The sequence below is a fragment of the Phoxinus phoxinus genome (assembly GCF_949152265.1).
Source record: "Phoxinus phoxinus genome assembly, chromosome: 12".
Lineage (NCBI taxonomy): Eukaryota > Metazoa > Chordata > Actinopteri > Cypriniformes > Leuciscidae > Phoxinus > Phoxinus phoxinus.
The window spans coordinates 291,911-310,215 of NC_136887.1; the positions used below are offsets into that span (position 1 = coordinate 291,911).

Here is an 18,305-nt window from a genome sequence, read left to right on the forward strand (position 1 = left end):
TTTTCCAAGGAAAACCAATGAAATATATTTTTGTTCAAAAATATTTTTTTATTATTATTTAGAATTTTTAAAGATTTGTATGATACTTTGCATTAATTACATCATTCTTATAAGATATTTTTTCCATTAGAATTAATATATATATATATATATATATATGAAATAAATAAATAAATATTGATTTATTTATTTCCAATAAATGCAAAATTTCACATCAAAATAGGCCAAAAAAAAATTCAAGTGAGAAGAGCGCCAGCTAGTGGCTTTAAAATATATAAGTGTGTAATGTCCTGTATCCGCCTGTAGGCTGCCTATAGCTTCCTATTAAAAAAACATAGAAAGGCTTTTTGATTCCTATTGTTGTTTTAGATATGATTTCTCTATCTTATTTGTATTTATATATATATTTAGATATTCTAAAAGACTACTTTTTTTAGATAAGTATCAGGTTTTGCATTATGATTACAATCAAACAATAACATTTGGTTAGAAAGGGAACACAATGCAAACATTTTTGTTACTCCGTATTTGATCATTAAAAAATCACAATAAGGGATGGATAGTGATAATTCAAAACACTTTATACAGACATTTTGCAATTAATTGGTATTTTATTCATTTTAATTCTATAAATGGTAATAAAAACTTCAGAAGAGAAAAGCAATTATGATCGAACAGCAAAAACATAAAATAACATAACAGCAAAACAATCATTATCAAACTGTAGGTTAAAAAATAGAAATACAATTTTTATAATAATAAACATTATTTTAACTATATACATACAAACTGTAATTATTTTATTTGTTGCATATGGAATAGATATCAGGAACTCATTATGCTAAAATAAGAACAAACAATAATTATCAAACAGTAAATTGATCAGTAAATTGAAGAAAAATAATACAAATGTAATAATAATAAATATTATTTGAACTATATAAATACAAACTGTAGCCTAATTATTGTACTCATTACTGCAGATGCAACAGATAGTGACAAAGTGTCTCTTGCACACAGGAAGTTTGCAATTCTGGCAGTTCACGAGTTCACACTCACAAATAAGTCAGATAGAATAAATAGTATGCATATTTGGCGTGCTGTCCGAGGAGAGGGCTCCGGGCTCGGTATTCGGCCCGAACCCAGAGTACTCCCCCCGTATTGCTGGTTTAGGAAGTAACCAGGCGAGTGTGAGGAGACGGGGTGGTGGAGGGATGCTGAAAAACTGTTGAGGAACGTTGGTGAGTCAAATGAGTATGTATATAGGTCTCCACTCATGCTGATTGGATAGAAATGTTGATTACTGATTGTTGACAGCTGGTTGGAATGATGTGATAATTGGATCAATTATTTGAACGTGCTCCTCCCGAACTTTGTTTATAAAACATCATATATTGCCGGTTTTTACATCCTCCGGCCAGCACATTCGGCACCAGTGTGAACACACCGGCAGATGAGGGACCAGCTTCCTCATCTCTGCATTTCAAGTTCAATTTATCATTTAGCTTAGAATATAAGTTATTATTGTACAATTATTGTTAGCATTGAACAAATACAAAGTACCACATACCTTGTCTAGATTGTCCACTCCATCTTTGGTGGCGTTGTAATCTAAAATCATCGCTGGTTTTCTGTCCTCGCGCTCGCTGACTGCTGCATCCGTGTGTGTGGTGCTCATTAGGATGACGTTTTTTTTAGGGCAGTATGACACGATGGTGTGTGTCTCAGTGAATGCGAAGAGGGATGATAGGGGAGCCCTGTTTCCAGTAGTCACCAGTGCACTTGGGAGCTCTACTCTGTTTTTGCGTACAGTACCCAGCATCCCTATTTTGTTTTGCAAGAGCTCTGTGCCAAGAGCATAGGACATGAAGAAATTCTCACTAGTGCAATGTGCCCCTTCAGATCCTGCATCATTTCATGCACCACACGTTTCTCCAGGTTTTGCTCACGTTGTGCTCCTGCAGGTTTGCCTGTGTACACCTGCATATTGTGGCAGTAGCTGCTTTTAGCATCGCAGCTGCCCAGATTTTAAGTCCATATCTAGCCGGTTTGCCCGGCATATACTGCTTGAATTGGCACCGGCCTCTGAAGCCAATCAAGGGTCTGGGTTATACATAATGGGAAGCCTTTCCACCCATTTTTCCCACAGTTCACATATGGGTGCCAGCTTGTCAGCTTCTCTTCTTTGGGTTCTTGTGGTTTTGTCATCAAAGCGTATACAGATGGTACTCAACCAGAATGCCTATTACTGCCGCGCCAGCAACCGCGGCAAAACTACCGCGGTAAAAATAATCCAGTCGCATTTCAAAGTCATTCGCGAAATGACCGCCAGGTGGCGCAGAGGGACATTGTGCAAAACAGCAGCTATTGCCGTATTTTGAAATGTAAGCGGGGTTAATGTCAATTAACAGATGAAATAGGCTACTATAGAACATTGTTTAGGACAGAAAAATAGAATCAAAATTAAAAAATATAGAGACGAGAACAATATAGGCTTTATTTCTTATTGTAGCCTACGCCTAGACGTCGGTGGGCGACATAAGCCTATTGCCCGTTGGGAGCAGAGTGATAAAAAAAAGAAAAGAAGAAGAATAATAACAAAAATAACAAACAAAAATAGTTTGTTCATGTTAGTCAATAAATTAACTAATGTTAACTAATGAACCTTGTTGTAAAGTGTTACCAATTAATGCTCCAAAAACACCATAAAAGTAGTCCATATGATTCATGTGCATTATTATAGACAAAAACAGACTGGGATTTAATTTGAATAACTGTTTTATTTGTATACTGTTTTTATGTTATTTTTGAATGAGCCTAGACTTTCACTGAGGGCATCACCAACCAGCTGATGGGCTGCTATGTGGGCTCCATGACAGAAGACCCAGTTGTGGTTGTGAGGGTTTATGGGCAGCGGACGGAGCTGTTTCTGGACCGGGAGAAGGAGCTGGAGATGTTCCAGGTGCTCCACACACACGGCTGCGGGCCAGAGCTCTTCTGCAGCTTCAGGAACGGCATCTGCTATGAGTTCCTCAGAGGAGTGGTGCTGGACGACACACTGCTGAGACAGCCCTCCGTGTACAGGTCTGAAAACACCCGCACATGTAGCTCACGCGCTCAGAACAGAGCCAGGGGATGAAGGGCAAAGCAGCTCGCTGAGCTTTCTGTTGAGCATCTTTGATCACAGCACTTCTGATCTCTAGGAATATATTTTAAGTGTATCCTTGGGTGCTAAAGTTGTTAGCCCTAATATGGCTGATTGTAGGTATAGTTTTGGCTACCTAAGATACCTTAGACAGATGAAAGCTAATGTTTTTTTTATTGCGATTTCATTTTCTCAATATGATCTTAAATTCAACTTTTCATTGACTGTAGATTGATTGCAACAGAAATGGGGAAAATCCATTCCATAAAGTGTGGAGAAATGGGAAACGGTACACCCGTGACACCAGTTCTGTGGTCTAGATTGTCCCAGTTCCTGAACCTGGTCCAGAGTTCTGAGGCTCATGAACACCAAAGGTAAGATCATCTCAAAGAGTTATGAAACATATTGCTGAATAGTAGATTCATATTTGAAAGGACAGGATCTCAAATACTCCACACAAAACAAGCGTTTTGGAAAATGTATGGATATGTAAAAGTGAATTCCACATCATTGGAACATTATAGTTGTCTTAGATTATTACATCTTCAATGATTTAATTGTTAATTAAAAAAGAAAGAAAGAAAGAGGAAAAAAAGAGCCTCTAGTAAAAAATTTTTTTTGGTTGTCTGTTCAGAATTGTGAGAGAGCCGTGATCTCTGTTTGAAACAAACAACAACAAAAATAATGTTGATTCTCAGTTGAGTCCAGAATAATAGAGCTGCATTAACCCTCTGGGGACCAAGGTGTTTTTGGGGCCCTTGAGATGTTTTGACATGCCCTGACATTTGTGCTTATCTCAGCTACTTACAACATACCTTTGGCCAACACATAATTCTGCTGTATTCAGCACAAACTCTGCTACAATAATATGTGAGCAAAATGGAAGTTACATGTTTGCATTTTATAGAAAGAAAATATTATGCGTGGTTAGTAAGTTTTGGGGAAAAATTTGTCACCGCAATGAGTCCATATAACTCATACTGAATAGTTTGGCACAAGACTTTTGAGTTACCATTCTTGTAGGCTAGAATGTTTACTACAAAATTATGTGAAACTCATTCTGATCACTCTTTCACAAAACAACAATATAATGATTTAAACTTTGCAAGTCAGTTTTTGTGCCAGCACTGCTGTATGCGTAGGGGTGTTGATGGCCATGAATATGAATGAGGGGAGACAATAGACACTCCCCCATCCATGGCTAATGCCCCATCACGGTGCTGTGAGGCAGAGAGGAGAATCTGAGAATGAGAGGACATTCAAAGGTTTTGTTTTTTAATCTGTTTTTATTGTAATTCCTCTATGTGGAGGAACTAAATGTTGTGCCTCACAAGACCACAGTGCTACCGTACATATATAAACATATAGTACCAGTCAAACGTTTGGACACATTACCATTTTTAATATTTTTGGAAGAAGGCTGCATTTATTTGATCAAAAATATAGAAACAACAGTAATATTGTGAAATATTATTACAATTTAAAATAATGATTTTCTATTTTAATATACTTTAAAATATAATTAATTTATTTGATCAAAGCTGAATTTTCAGCATCCTTACTCCAGTCTTCAGTGTCACATGATCCTTCAGAAATCATTCTAATATCATCATTTGATAATCAGGTATGATCAATGTTGGAAACCGTTGTGCTGCTTAATATTTTTTTATAACCTGTGATACTTTATTCAGGATTCACTGATTAAAAAGAAAAGCATTTATTCAAAATAGAAATCTTTCCTAACAATATAACTTAACACATCCTTTCAAAAAAAGAAAGAAAGGTAGTGTATACTGTTACAAACAGACTCATGGGCGAATGTGAGTAAACAGAGGTCACTTGCGGTCCAGTTTCCCGGGCAGGAATCACGCAGTCTGTGCAACCATGTCCACATCAGTCTCGGTTTTCCATGACACGGTGGACTTGGACCTGTTGCTTGTTTGCCTTGGCCCTCTTCGGGACCGGTGCTTGGACATGTTCATGGTCACATCTGTTGATAACACAATCAAAGAAACTGTATTATTATCATTATCAATCACTAATGGCCATGGATTTAAAAAAAGACAACAGTTTTTGTAATTTCACACAAGAATAGGTAGGCCCTACTTGTATATTATGATGATGTAAACACAATTACATTTCATCAGTAAAATATTACGTCTGTGCACTTACTATCATTCTCGATTGAGAACTGAACGACACCTGCGTGTCCCTCTGCGGTGCTGGAGAAGGAGAGCGTGATGCAGACACATTCCTAAAATAATAAAAACAACTGTTAGCATACATTATCCAAAGATGGGCAATTAATGGCCTATATATCTGTTAATGGGCCATAGGACGGAGAAATATCTATTTATGGGCCATAGATCGCGTCACCGCGAGCTGTTGATGGCCATATAGACCGCACGCATTTAGAGCATTTCCAACATTTACACCTGTATTCACAATCATCTGTGGCAATATTTTAGCAAGATAAGTGTCATAGGCTAACCAAAACCGAACATTTATATATAAAAATATAATGTCTAGGGGCGTGGCGGCCTCAGCTCATTAAAAATAATGAAGGGAGAACGAAAAAACGTGCCTCTCCTTGGTTTCAACGGATTACATAAACTAAGAATATGTGTTTTTTTATATATAAATTACTTCATTTAAAAGAAGAGAATTCTAGCTTCATAAAGACAAATCTCTTAACCTAAATTAAACATTTAATAAATTTGTTATCCTTCAATGGCAAAGGTGTAATTACACTCTATTTAGCACGAACATGGCTATCATAATATGTGATCAACATGCATGTACATGTTTGCATTTTTGAGAGAATATTATTTATGCGTGGTTATTCAAAAAACTCAAACTTCACATATTCCCACAATACTTTTGACTAATGGATGTTGTCGCCTAGAGTTTTTACTTCAAAATGATCTGAAAATCATGCGGGCTAATCGTTCACATTAAACAATAGATTGATTTAAATTTTGTAAGACACTTTTTGTTTGGAAAGGCAATATGCAGGTGGGCGTGAATGATCCAACAAGGTCATGAATAATGTCCTCATTCACACCTGAAGACAAAGACCTGCTAATGCTGCATACTAATGAGCCTTTCATTCAGGTGTCACTGAGCCACAAGAAAGAATGCAAAGACAACACACACACACACATATATATATATATTACTACAGAATTGGTTCAGAGTTTGAAACATCTTGAAAAAAAGTGTATTTTTCCACAAGCTGTGTATGCTTGCAAATTGTATAATATCCAGGGTAAACATTTCTAGTAATTGTGCAGTTAATTCTCATTCGTATTTTCAGAAAGTTTCATTTTTATTTTTACTAATAAAACACAAAAATAATGTAAAGAGAAGGCTTATATTGACCTTTTAAAAGGATCATATAATGGTACATGCACTTTTACAAGTTGATTGCACTGAAATGTGTGTTGGCAGTGCCTGTACACAACTATCATAAAATTATAAAAATCCATCCAGTGTTTTTTTTTAATCTACTTATTTGTTTTACCCTGTCTCAAATTGAGCTGTTCGATTTTGTGACGTCACAAAATCGATGCCCCTCCCACGATTGTTGATTGACAGCAGCTTTCAACACAGACCCGCCCTCGCGCGTGAGCGAGCTGTCAATCATAGTCCACATGTCATTGTTGATACGCTGGAGCACTGTCTATGAGCAGAATGACAAATTTTTTTTAGATGCCATTCTGCTCATAGACTAAAAAATGTGTACACATGTGTTAAAGTTTACTACACTAAGCTTACCTTTGTAACGTTATATGGTTTATAACGGTGTCTGTTACTGACTCAAATGTTGTCATGGCAACACTCCAACGTGCGTTGTGTCAGAGGGGCGGGGTGAGCAAAGCTCAGGATAATTTAAAGGAACACTTCACCTCTGGAAAGATGAATGTGTATTTAAAATGGGTCATTTATGTAGAAGAAATGTGAAATTATTTTTGAATTTGGAGCCTTCTAGACTGAGAAAAGCCAGAAAATGTATTTTTGGCTTATGGGGATGAAAGACAACAACTCCCAGAATGCACTTGCTTCGCTGCCCTAGGAGGCCACGCCTACCGGTAAGAGATCGCACAGTAAACAACAAGGCTATGCTACTAGTGAGTCTCCGTGAGTCTGCCCAGTATTTTGATGTCGCCCAAAATGTCCAGGATTTGGCTTTTGCGTTCTACAGTCGCCGTTCATCATGTTTACTGTGACGAGCAGGACGAGACTGACGGCCGCGGAGAACGATGCGAGCCCGGTGGCGTGATTACTGATGAGTGGCGCCGGCGCCTGTGAGACGCACCGGTCTCGTATCTCTCACGGAGGAGCGGGAATTTTCCTAGCAATGTTAAAACGCACATCAAACGATCACTTGTTTAGCGTTCATGTAAACACTACATTCAGATTCACCAATCGGAATGAATTCAGTTAGATTGAAACAAAAGGTGTGCATGTAAACTATGAATGCGACTGCAGAAAGCAAAAGCCGAATCCCGGACAATTTGGACGATCTCGACGGCCGGACATGTCCGGGAAAAAGAGGATGGTCACCGCTACTACTCAGCTTTCTCCACAGAATAAGAAACTGTTAGCTTAGCTTCCAATAAAAGATAGCTGACACTATATGTACATTCTGTGAGTGAGATCCCTCTATGGGCGGGTTGAAAACATGCGGAACAGCGCCTTCTACTGGATAAATGATGAGCTAGTGTTTGTAGTCTTATTCAAAGAAATTGGTCATAAAACGATTTTTGCGTCATAAAAAGCAGGAAGTGGAACACTTAAATCCTTATTTCTCCCATCTCAGGGGAAAATAAGGGAATAAACCATGACCATTCGAAAATGTGACTGGGTTTCTAAAGATACAAAGTCTAATGCAAATGGGTGAAGTGTTCCTTTAAAGACACATGCACTTAAACGGAGTGCTGAAAACAGAGCTGTTTTTGACCAGGTAAAATTAGTGTTTTCTTACAATTCTAATGAGAATTTTTAATTAAAGTATATTACAAACTTTCAATTTAGACCCTAAAGAATCATATTAGCTTGTACAAAAATGGCATTATATGACCCCTTTAAGATTTTGTTTGCACCTTGCTTAGTTGGGGACATTTAATATTCAACAATATTATAGATCTGCCTTAAAGGTGGACGATGATGAAATTATTTTCATGTTATCACTGTGAAGCTGCTTTGATACAATCTGTATTGTAAAAAGTGCTATATAAATAAAGGTGACTTGACTTGACCTTGTAAATTAGGTTTTGATGTGGCATTAAAAACTTTATAATCTATCCAAAACAAAATGTTGTCTTTCATATTTCGTCTGTAACATATCGTCTTATATAATATATATTAGGGCATAAATGTTAATTTGCCGTTTAATATGTTGCTTATACAAAGACATTTTATTTCAACGTATTCAGTCGATTTTTACTCATCTCAGTAGGCAATAGATATTTCATTCACACACAGACACGCGCGAGCTATAGTAAACAACAACATGCATATGTGCCGTGCATTCATTCAAACACAGAAACGCGATTCAAATTTAAACAGTCTTTTGCGGTTTACAGACACCATTTCATATCGCGATTAGAACAAAGCACTTACTGATGATCTGCAGCTGGATCCGTTGTTAGGCTACTCCAGCACGTTTGAGGTAAAATTTCCAGGATTATCACGATATTATTAGCAGAGCTATTCCTCACAGCGAGTGTGTTGTCCAGCTGTTGTGGGCGTTGACTGGTTTGCATGTGTTGCTTCAGATCTGCGTTTGAATAGCGCGGTCTCGATGGGCGTGTCACATTAGCAGAGTAATGAGCTGCCAGAACGATAATGAGAACGGCTGATCTCTCGCTCTTTATATATAGATTACATAAACAGAGAATATTTATTTTAGTTTTGAATTTGATCATTTAAAACTACACACTTAAATGATTATAGATATATATATATATCTCATGTCTGAGTGAATAGTATTCCCTGTTTAAGTTTACAGACGTGCACTAGAAAAAAAGTTCACGGAGAGGCAGAAAACACTCTTTATTTTACAAAAGCACAATGTTTTATTTAGATTTTAAGTGAACCCATAAATAAGAAGACATTTAACAGTTTATTTTTCATATTTCTTAAGCCTGTATGACAAAAAATGACGGGAGTATTTTAAGACTATTTTGCTGCTATGTGAAAAAAAACCGAGGCAAACGAGCCGGTGCGTTTTTGGTCCCCAGAGGGTTAATGTTGAGATGTTCTGTGTGTGCTTTAGGTCCAGTGCCCATGTGGAGACACCGAGCCTGACAGTCATCATCACAGAGATGGAGGAGCTGAAGACTCTTCTCACACACACCAACTCCCCAGTAGTGCTGTGTCACAATGACCTCCTGACTAAAAATGTCATCTATAACCAAGAAGAAGGTGACTACCATTATCATCAGAAGTGGAGCTTAATTTAGTTCTAATCAAGCCTTTTAAAGTTTGAACATTTAGATCAGGTTAGATCAGGTGTGCCAATCCTGTTCCTGCGATCTACCCTTCTGGAACACACCTGTGTGTATTACAAGTGTTCCTGGAGATCTACCCTTCTGCAACACACCTGTGTGTATTACAAGTGTTCCTGGAGATCTACCCTTCTGCAACGCACCTGTGTGTATTACAAGTGTTCCTGGAGATCTACCCTTCTGCAACGCACCTGTGTGTATTACAAGTGTTCCTGGAGATCTACCCTTCTGGAACACACCTGTGTGTATTACAAGTGTTCCTGGAGATCTACCCTTCTGCAACGCACCTGTGTGTATTACAAGTGTTCCTGGAGATCTACCCTTCTGCAACGCACCTGTGTGTATTACAAGTGTTCCTGGAGATCTACCCTTTCTGCAACACACCTGTGTGTATTACAAGTGTTCCTGAGATCTTCATGAGCTGGTTCAGGGCTGAAGCTGAACTCTTCAGAAAGGCAGATCTCAGGAACAGGACTGAGGGGTCTACATTAATCCGCACACATCTGAAAACGGTTAAGAACGCTCTCCGTCTCATTCACATTTCAGTGTGAATGAGAAACTTTTGAAAACGTTAAATTCTCCTTTACACCGCATGCATAAAACCTCACAAAAGCTCACTAGCCGTGTTTCCATTACCCTTCAAATTCTGCAAATTGAAATTGTGAATTGAAAATACGGCAAATGAAACGCATCAATTTCGCAAAAATTCCCATTAATCGCAAAAAAGTTTTTACTCTCGCATGAGGTGGTTTTTCAGGCAATTCTCAAAATGTATATTTCGCAAACCTGCAATGGAAACAGTTTTTGCACATTTACAGTCACCTGACGTAGCTGACGCGGTGTGTTTGGACAGAAGACGAGACAGAGTTCTTCATTAAACTCATTACAGGAATACTGGATTCTAAACCTCAAAGAAATGCCACAATCAAGACCTCGGAGCAGAAATGAGGAGAAACACCAGAAACATCTCATATGTGCCGCTTACAAGTATAAGGCTCTTTCCTTGCCATTGATGATTGGAGACACACTCTCCTTCGATTATTAATAACGGCCAGTGCAGCGGATATACATAAACCTACCAACGTCTGTTTCCAAGATTTTTTGATTGACTTATTGCGAGAGGAAGAAATAAAGTTTTAGTCGCACAACATCGGTAAATGGAAACTGCGTCATTTAGAAAAAAAATCGCAAAAGTTTTGCGCAAATCTGTAATGGAAATGCATCAGAGATGATGCAGACGGAAAAATAAATAATAAAGTTATCGCGCAATTCTTCTGACAGCATAATTTATCTCAGCATTCACTGATCGTCCAGGTCGCACTCACTATTATACGTTTGATCTAAAATGCTAAATGTATTAGTGTGGACAAGGCCTCAGATCAAACAGTCTCGCCACTGGCTTGAAGCCCAGACCTCTATATGAATGTAAATGAAATACTACTGTTCTGAAAGTGCATAAACCATCTAGAAAGTTACACTAAGCATAATAACGTTTCAGTCATGAGTACTTGCAGGATAAATGTTCTGCGTACACTGCTAAACCAGTACAGGCTCTTGCTGAAGACGATCATATCAATATCTTCTTGCACTAGTTTCATAACTGCTATTCAGCTCATTTTCATTTGTGCATGATATACTAAATGCTATTCATTTTTATAGCAGATGTTTGTGATGTGTTTTACTGTAGTGATCTAACAAGAAGCCATAATACATTATATACTGTGTAATTGTATCACTCATTAGCATATTTTATTTTATTATATTGCCTCTGCATATTGTTTTCCATAGATTCATAATAACTAAACTATGTTTTTTTTCTGACTGCAGGCACAGTAAAATTCATTGACTATGAATATGCTGATTTTAATTACCAAGCTTATGATATTGGAAACCATTTCAATGAATTTGCAGGTACAAATAATAATAATAATAACAATAAAGATAAGAAAAATGTATCTATAACCAACTTTAAAAGCTATGACTGTTACTCCTGTCAAACACACTATAAGTGATGATTTGTGTGTGGATTGTATTTTGAGGTGTTGATAACGTTGACTCGAGCCTGTACCCGAGTCGCGAGCTTCAGTTTGATTGGCTCTCTGCGTATCTGGAGAGTTTCAAGAGCTGCAATGCTGTGGACTCACCTGTGTCCCGGGAAGAGGTCCTGCAACTCTATCAACAGGTCTGCAAGTTCTCCTTGGTGAGTATTTTTGGGAGGCGGGAAGAGGTTGGGAAAATGTAAATGTCAAACAGTGCTGAACAACAATTGGAGGGAAAATATAATTTTTTCTCTATTTTGATTGTACTGTTATATGGTCCAAAAGTCGGTTCAGAACAAACTGGATGCTACAAAGAGTGTTCTGGAAAAGTCTTTCTTGTGCCCCTTTACTCCTGCAATTAACCCTTAAAGACCTAGAACATGTTGGGGCACCTGACCATTCACTCTTGATATACACTACTCTTGATATAAACTATTCACTCTTGATATACACTACTCTTGATATAAACTATTCACTCTTGATATACACTACTCTTGATATATAACTATTCACTCTTGATATACACTACTCTTGATATACACTACTCTTGATATATAACTATTCACTATTGATATTCACTCTTGATATACACTACTCTTGATATATAACTATTCACTCTTGATATGCACTCTTGATATGCACTCTTGATATACACTACTCTTGATATATAACTATTCACTCTTGATATACACTACTCTTGATATATAACTATTCACTCTTGATATGCACTCTTGATATGCACTCTTGATATACACTACTCTTGATATATAACTATTCACTCTTGATATACACTACTCTTGATATATAACTATTCACTCTTGATATACACTACTCTTGATATATAACTATTCACTCTTGATATGCACTCTTGATATACACTACTCTTGATATATAACTATTCACTCTTGATATACACTACTCTTGATATATAACTATTCACTCTTGATATACACTACTCTTGATATATAACTATTCACTCTTGATATACACTACTCTTGATATATAACTATTCACTCTTGATATACACTCTTGATATACACTCTTGATATACACTACTCTTGATATATAACTATTCACTCTTGATATGCACTCTTGATATACACTACTCTTGATATATAACTATTTACTCTTGATATTGTTACGATCCTGTTCTTAGATCGCAACAAAGTAAGGGAGACGCCACACAACCGCTGCATAAACAATAAGATTTATTTAACTAAAGTAAGAAACATGAAATGTCAAGTGATCAGTGTAAGTGTTAGTCAGCGTGTCAGCATGTAAATGTATGTAGCAAGTTCAAGTGACATCAGTTCAACCAAATATAAACAACAAAAAGTCCAAACAAAACGTCATAGGGGACACTGGATCACATCAGAGCTCCGATGCGGCTGTGGTCTCCCGTAACCCACACATCCCGTCAGCTCTCCAGAAATCTCCAGAGCAGCAACACCAGCGATGCAAACATCTCCTTCTCTGTTTGACCCAGTCTCTTTTAAAGTAGATGAACTGAACGAGTGATCTCGTTCAGGTGTAAAGCCACGCCCTCCAGCAATCAGCCTGTAACTCGGGGACAAACACACAACCACTCACTGAGCCGTCACAATATGCACTCTTGATATACACTACTCTTGATATATAACTATTCACTCTTGATATGCACTCTTGATATACACTACTCTTGATATATAACTATTCACTCTTGATATATAACTATTCACTCTTGATATACACTACTCTTGATATATAACTATTCACTCTTGATATACACTACTCTTGATATATAACTATTCACTCTTGATATACACTACTCTTGATATATAACTATTCACTCTTGATATATAACTATTCACTCTTGATATACACTACTCTTGATATATAACTATTCACTCTTGATATACACTACTCTTGATATATAACTATTCACTCTTGATATACACTACTCTTGATATATAACTATTCACTCTTGATATATAACTATTCACTCTTGATATACACTACTCTTGATATATAACTATTCACTCTTGATATACACTACTCTTGATATACACTACTCTTGATATACACTACTCTTGATATATAACTATTCACTCTTGATATACACTACTCTTGATATACACTACTCTTGATATACACTACTCTTGATATACACTACTCTTGATATATAACTATTCACTCTTGATATACACTACTCTTGATATACACTACTCTTGATATATAACTATTCACTCTTGATATACACTACTCTTGATATACACTACTCTTGATATATAACTATTCACTCTTGATATACACTACTCTTGATATACACTACTCTTGATATACACTACTCTTGATATATAACTATTCACTCTTGATATACACTACTCTTGATATACACTACTCTTGATATATAACTATTCACTCTTGATATACACTACTCTTGATATATAACTATTCACTCTTGATATACACTACTCTTGATATATAACTATTCACTCTTGATATACACTACTCTTGATATATAACTATTCACTCTTGATATACACTACTCTTGATATATAACTATTCACTCTTGATATACACTACTCTTGATATATAACTATTCACTCTTGATATACACTCTTGATATACACTCTTTATATACACTACTCTTGATATATAACTATTCACTCTTGATATGCACTCTTGATATACAACTATTTATTACTCTTGATATTGTTACGATCCTGTTCTTAGATCGCAACAAAGTAAGGGAGACGCCACACAACCGCTGCATAAACAATAAGATTTATTTAACTAAAGTAAGAAACATGAAATGTCAAGTGATCAGTGTAAGTGTTAGTCAGCGTGTCAGCATGTAAATGTATGTAGCAAGTTCAAGTGACATCAGTTCAACCAAATATAAACAACAAAAAGTCCAAACAAAACGTCATAGGGGACACTGGATCACATCAGAGCTCCGATGCGGCTGTGGTCTCCCGTAACCCACACATCCCGTCAGCTCTCCAGAAATCTCCAGAGCAGCAACACCAGCGATGCAAACATCTCCTTCTCTGTTTGACCCAGTCTCTTTTAAAGTAGATGAACTGAACGAGTGATCTCGTTCAGGTGTAAAGCCACGCCCTCCAGCAATCAGCCTGTAACTCGGGGACAAACACACAACCACTCACTGAGCCGTCACAATATGCACTCTTGATATACACTACTCTTGATATATAACTATTCACTCTTGATATGCACTCTTGATATACACTACTCTTGATATATAACTATTCACTCTTGATATATAACTATTCACTCTTGATATACACTACTCTTGATATATAACTATTCACTCTTGATATACACTACTCTTGATATATAACTATTCACTCTTGATATACACTACTCTTGATATATAACTATTCACTCTTGATATACACTACTCTTGATATATAACTATTCACTCTTGATATACACTACTCTTGATATATAACTATTCACTCTTGATATACACTACTCTTGATATATAACTATTCACTCTTGATATACACTACTCTTGATATATAACTATTCACTCTTGATATACACTACTCTTGATATATAACTATTCACTCTTGATATACACTACTCTTGATATATAACTATTCACTCTTGATATACACTACTCTTGATATATAACTATTCACTCTTGATATACACTACTCTTGATATATAACTATTCACTCTTGATATATAACTATTCACTCTTGATATACACTACTCTTGATATATAACTATTCACTCTTGATATACACTACTCTTGATATATAACTATTCACTCTTTATATACACTACTCTTGATATATAACTATTCACTCTTGATATACACTACTCTTGATATACACTACTCTTGATATATAACGATTCACTCTTGATATACACTACTCTTGATATATAACTATTCACTCTTTATATACACTACTCTTGATATATAACTATTCACTCTTGATATGCACTACTCTTGATATACACTACTCTTGATATATAACGATTCACTCTTGATATACACTACTCTTGATATATAACTATTCACTCTTTATATACACTACTCTTGATATATAACTATTCACTCTTGATATGCACTCTTGATATACACTACTCTTGATATATAACTATTCACTCTTGATATATATCAAGAGTGAATAGTTATATATCAAGAGTAGTGTATATCAAGAGTGAATAGTTATATATCAAGAGTAGTGTATATCAAGAGTGCATATCAAGAGTGAATAGTTATATATCAAGAGTAGTGTATATAAAGAGTGAATAGTTATATATCAAGAGTAGTGTATATCAAGAGTGAATCGTTATATATCAAGAGTAGTGTATATCAAGAGTAGTGCATATCAAGAGTGAATAGTTATATATCAAGAGTAGTGTATATAAAGAGTGAATAGTTATATATCAAGAGTAGTGTATATCAAGAGTGAATCGTTATATATCAAGAGTAGTGTATATCAAGAGTGAATAGTTATATATCAAGAGTAGTGTATATCAAGAGTGAATAGTTATATATCAAGAGTGAATAGTTATATATCAAGAGTGAATAGTTATATATCAAGAGTAGTGTATAACTATTCACTCTTGATATACACTACTCTTGATATACACTACTCTTGATATATAACTATTCACTCTTGATATACTCTACTCTTGATATATAACTATTCACTCTTGATATACACTACTCTTGATATATAACTATTCACTCTTGATATACTCTACTCTTGATATATAACTATTCACTCTTGATATACACTACTCTTGATATATAACTATTCACTCTTGATATATAACTACTCACTCTTGATATACACTACTCTTGATATATAACTATTCACTCTTGATATACACTACTCTTGATATATAACTATTCACTCTTGATATACACTACTCTTGACATATAACTATTCACTCTTGATATATAATACTACTGTTACCTGAGTTTGGAATCCTTTGGCTTGTTTAGTTAGGGTTTAAAATAATTAATATACAGAAAATATTATCAATATATTTTATATAGCATTCATCCTTTAGTGCTGAAATTTAAGTCATTTCATTATTGCATTGAGATGAACAAAGCTGAATAATATGTTGTTGCCATGTCTGTAAATGATCTAATATAAGACTACTTCACTTTGTCTCCAGGTGGCTCATTTGTTCTGGTGTCTGTGGGCTCTTCTGCAGGCAAAACATTCCACTATTGACTTTGACTTCAAGAGGTACATTACACACCTTTCCAAAATAATATACGAAACTGGGGGAGAATAGAAAGAGCATCTGGGCTTTGTGTTTGAAAGCATATTAATGAGGGTTTTATGACCATTTTTACTGTTCTGATATAGGGGCCGATACAAGCATGCTCCTTTATCACCAATTGCTTGCAAAATGATTGATGACGATTCAAATTTCGCGACCCATTTCCTGTCAAATTAAGTAAATTATTAAATAGATAAATAAATAAACAATTAAATTATGGGTAATCACCTAATTATATATTTTAAAATATAGCCCTTTTTGATAGCCCATAGTAAATGTTCTGATTACTTTTGTGTGACTGAATAAGCGGTTATATGTAGCTAGTGTATGAGGAACAAAATGCTTTCTCTGTGTCTTTGTGTGATTTGACTGTAACAATAATAGTTTGACACTTCAAACTAACAACAAATTAATAAAAAACGATCTCAAATTTGACAAAAAGTAGTCCTTAAATATAGTGGTCTAAATATACATATCCAAATTCTTATGTTTCCAGCAACTAGGGAATATACAGCTATGTTTATAGCGGGTACAACGGGGCTAAAGGGACACCTTAAGAAAACATTTGCTTTTCACTCCTTCCAAAGTGTATGATTGCAGAAGAAACAAAATGTTTGCATTGAACATTGATGGAGCTACAGAGCTCATAATTTTTTTTCCATTTGTTTAAAAATCTTACAAATGTACGAGGTGGCGAGGTCTTTTACCTCACAGACACAGTATTGATACAAATACTGCAGCTAAAATAATATGGTTTTAATATTGTCTAAGTTAATACTTGTTCAAAATAATCACTTTAGCAAAGTTTGTCGTATTTTCTGTTTATTTTGCTAAAGAATAATAATAATAATTCCTGGTAATACCCCTCACATAACTCTGGTGCAATATATTGACTTTGCCCTGTTGTGGAGCGGCTCGTCATTTACTGTGGGCTTCGCGGATGAGGAGCCCCACAAGCCCACGGTATCCTCTCAGCCAGAGCTTATTCACATCAGTCCTGCCGAGCCAGAGACTGTTCACGCCATGCCTGCAGAGCCTGAGCTTCTTCACGTCATGCCTGCCGAGCCAGAGGCTGTTCACGTCATGCCTGCCGAGCCAGAGACTGTTCACGTCATGCCTGCCGAGCCAGAGACTGTTCACGCCATGCCTGCCGAGCCAGAGGCCGTTCACGTCAAGCCTACCGAGCCAGAGACTGCTCACGTCGTGCCTGCCGAGCCAGAGACTGCTCACGTCATGTCTGCCGAGCCAGAGACTGCTCACGTCATGCCTGCCGAGCCAGAGAGAAAGGAGAAAGTCTTTCTTTAGCTCCCGTCAGCTACCGAACAAGCCGGGCGGAGGCCACACTCCGCT

General features: G+C 36.3%; 1 protein-coding gene across 2 annotated transcripts in view; it reads left to right on the forward strand.

The window, feature by feature from the left end:
• Positions 1-18,305, forward strand: part of LOC307008434 (ethanolamine kinase 1-like) — a 47,918-nt gene that overhangs the window by 18,050 nt on the left and 11,563 nt on the right. Inside the window, exons 2-7 of one of the 2 annotated variants that reach the window (XM_079631220.1) lie at positions 2,822-3,084; positions 3,376-3,519; positions 9,426-9,574; positions 11,485-11,568; positions 11,697-11,857; positions 16,845-16,918. In XM_079631220.1, coding sequence (XP_079487346.1) covers positions 2,822-3,084; positions 3,376-3,519; positions 9,426-9,574; positions 11,485-11,568; positions 11,697-11,857; positions 16,845-16,918 — 875 coding nt within the window. The remainder of the gene's footprint in view (positions 1-2,821; positions 3,085-3,375; positions 3,520-9,425; positions 9,575-11,484; positions 11,569-11,696; positions 11,858-16,844; positions 16,919-18,305) is intronic. The other variant, XM_079631221.1, reaches the window with a different exon arrangement.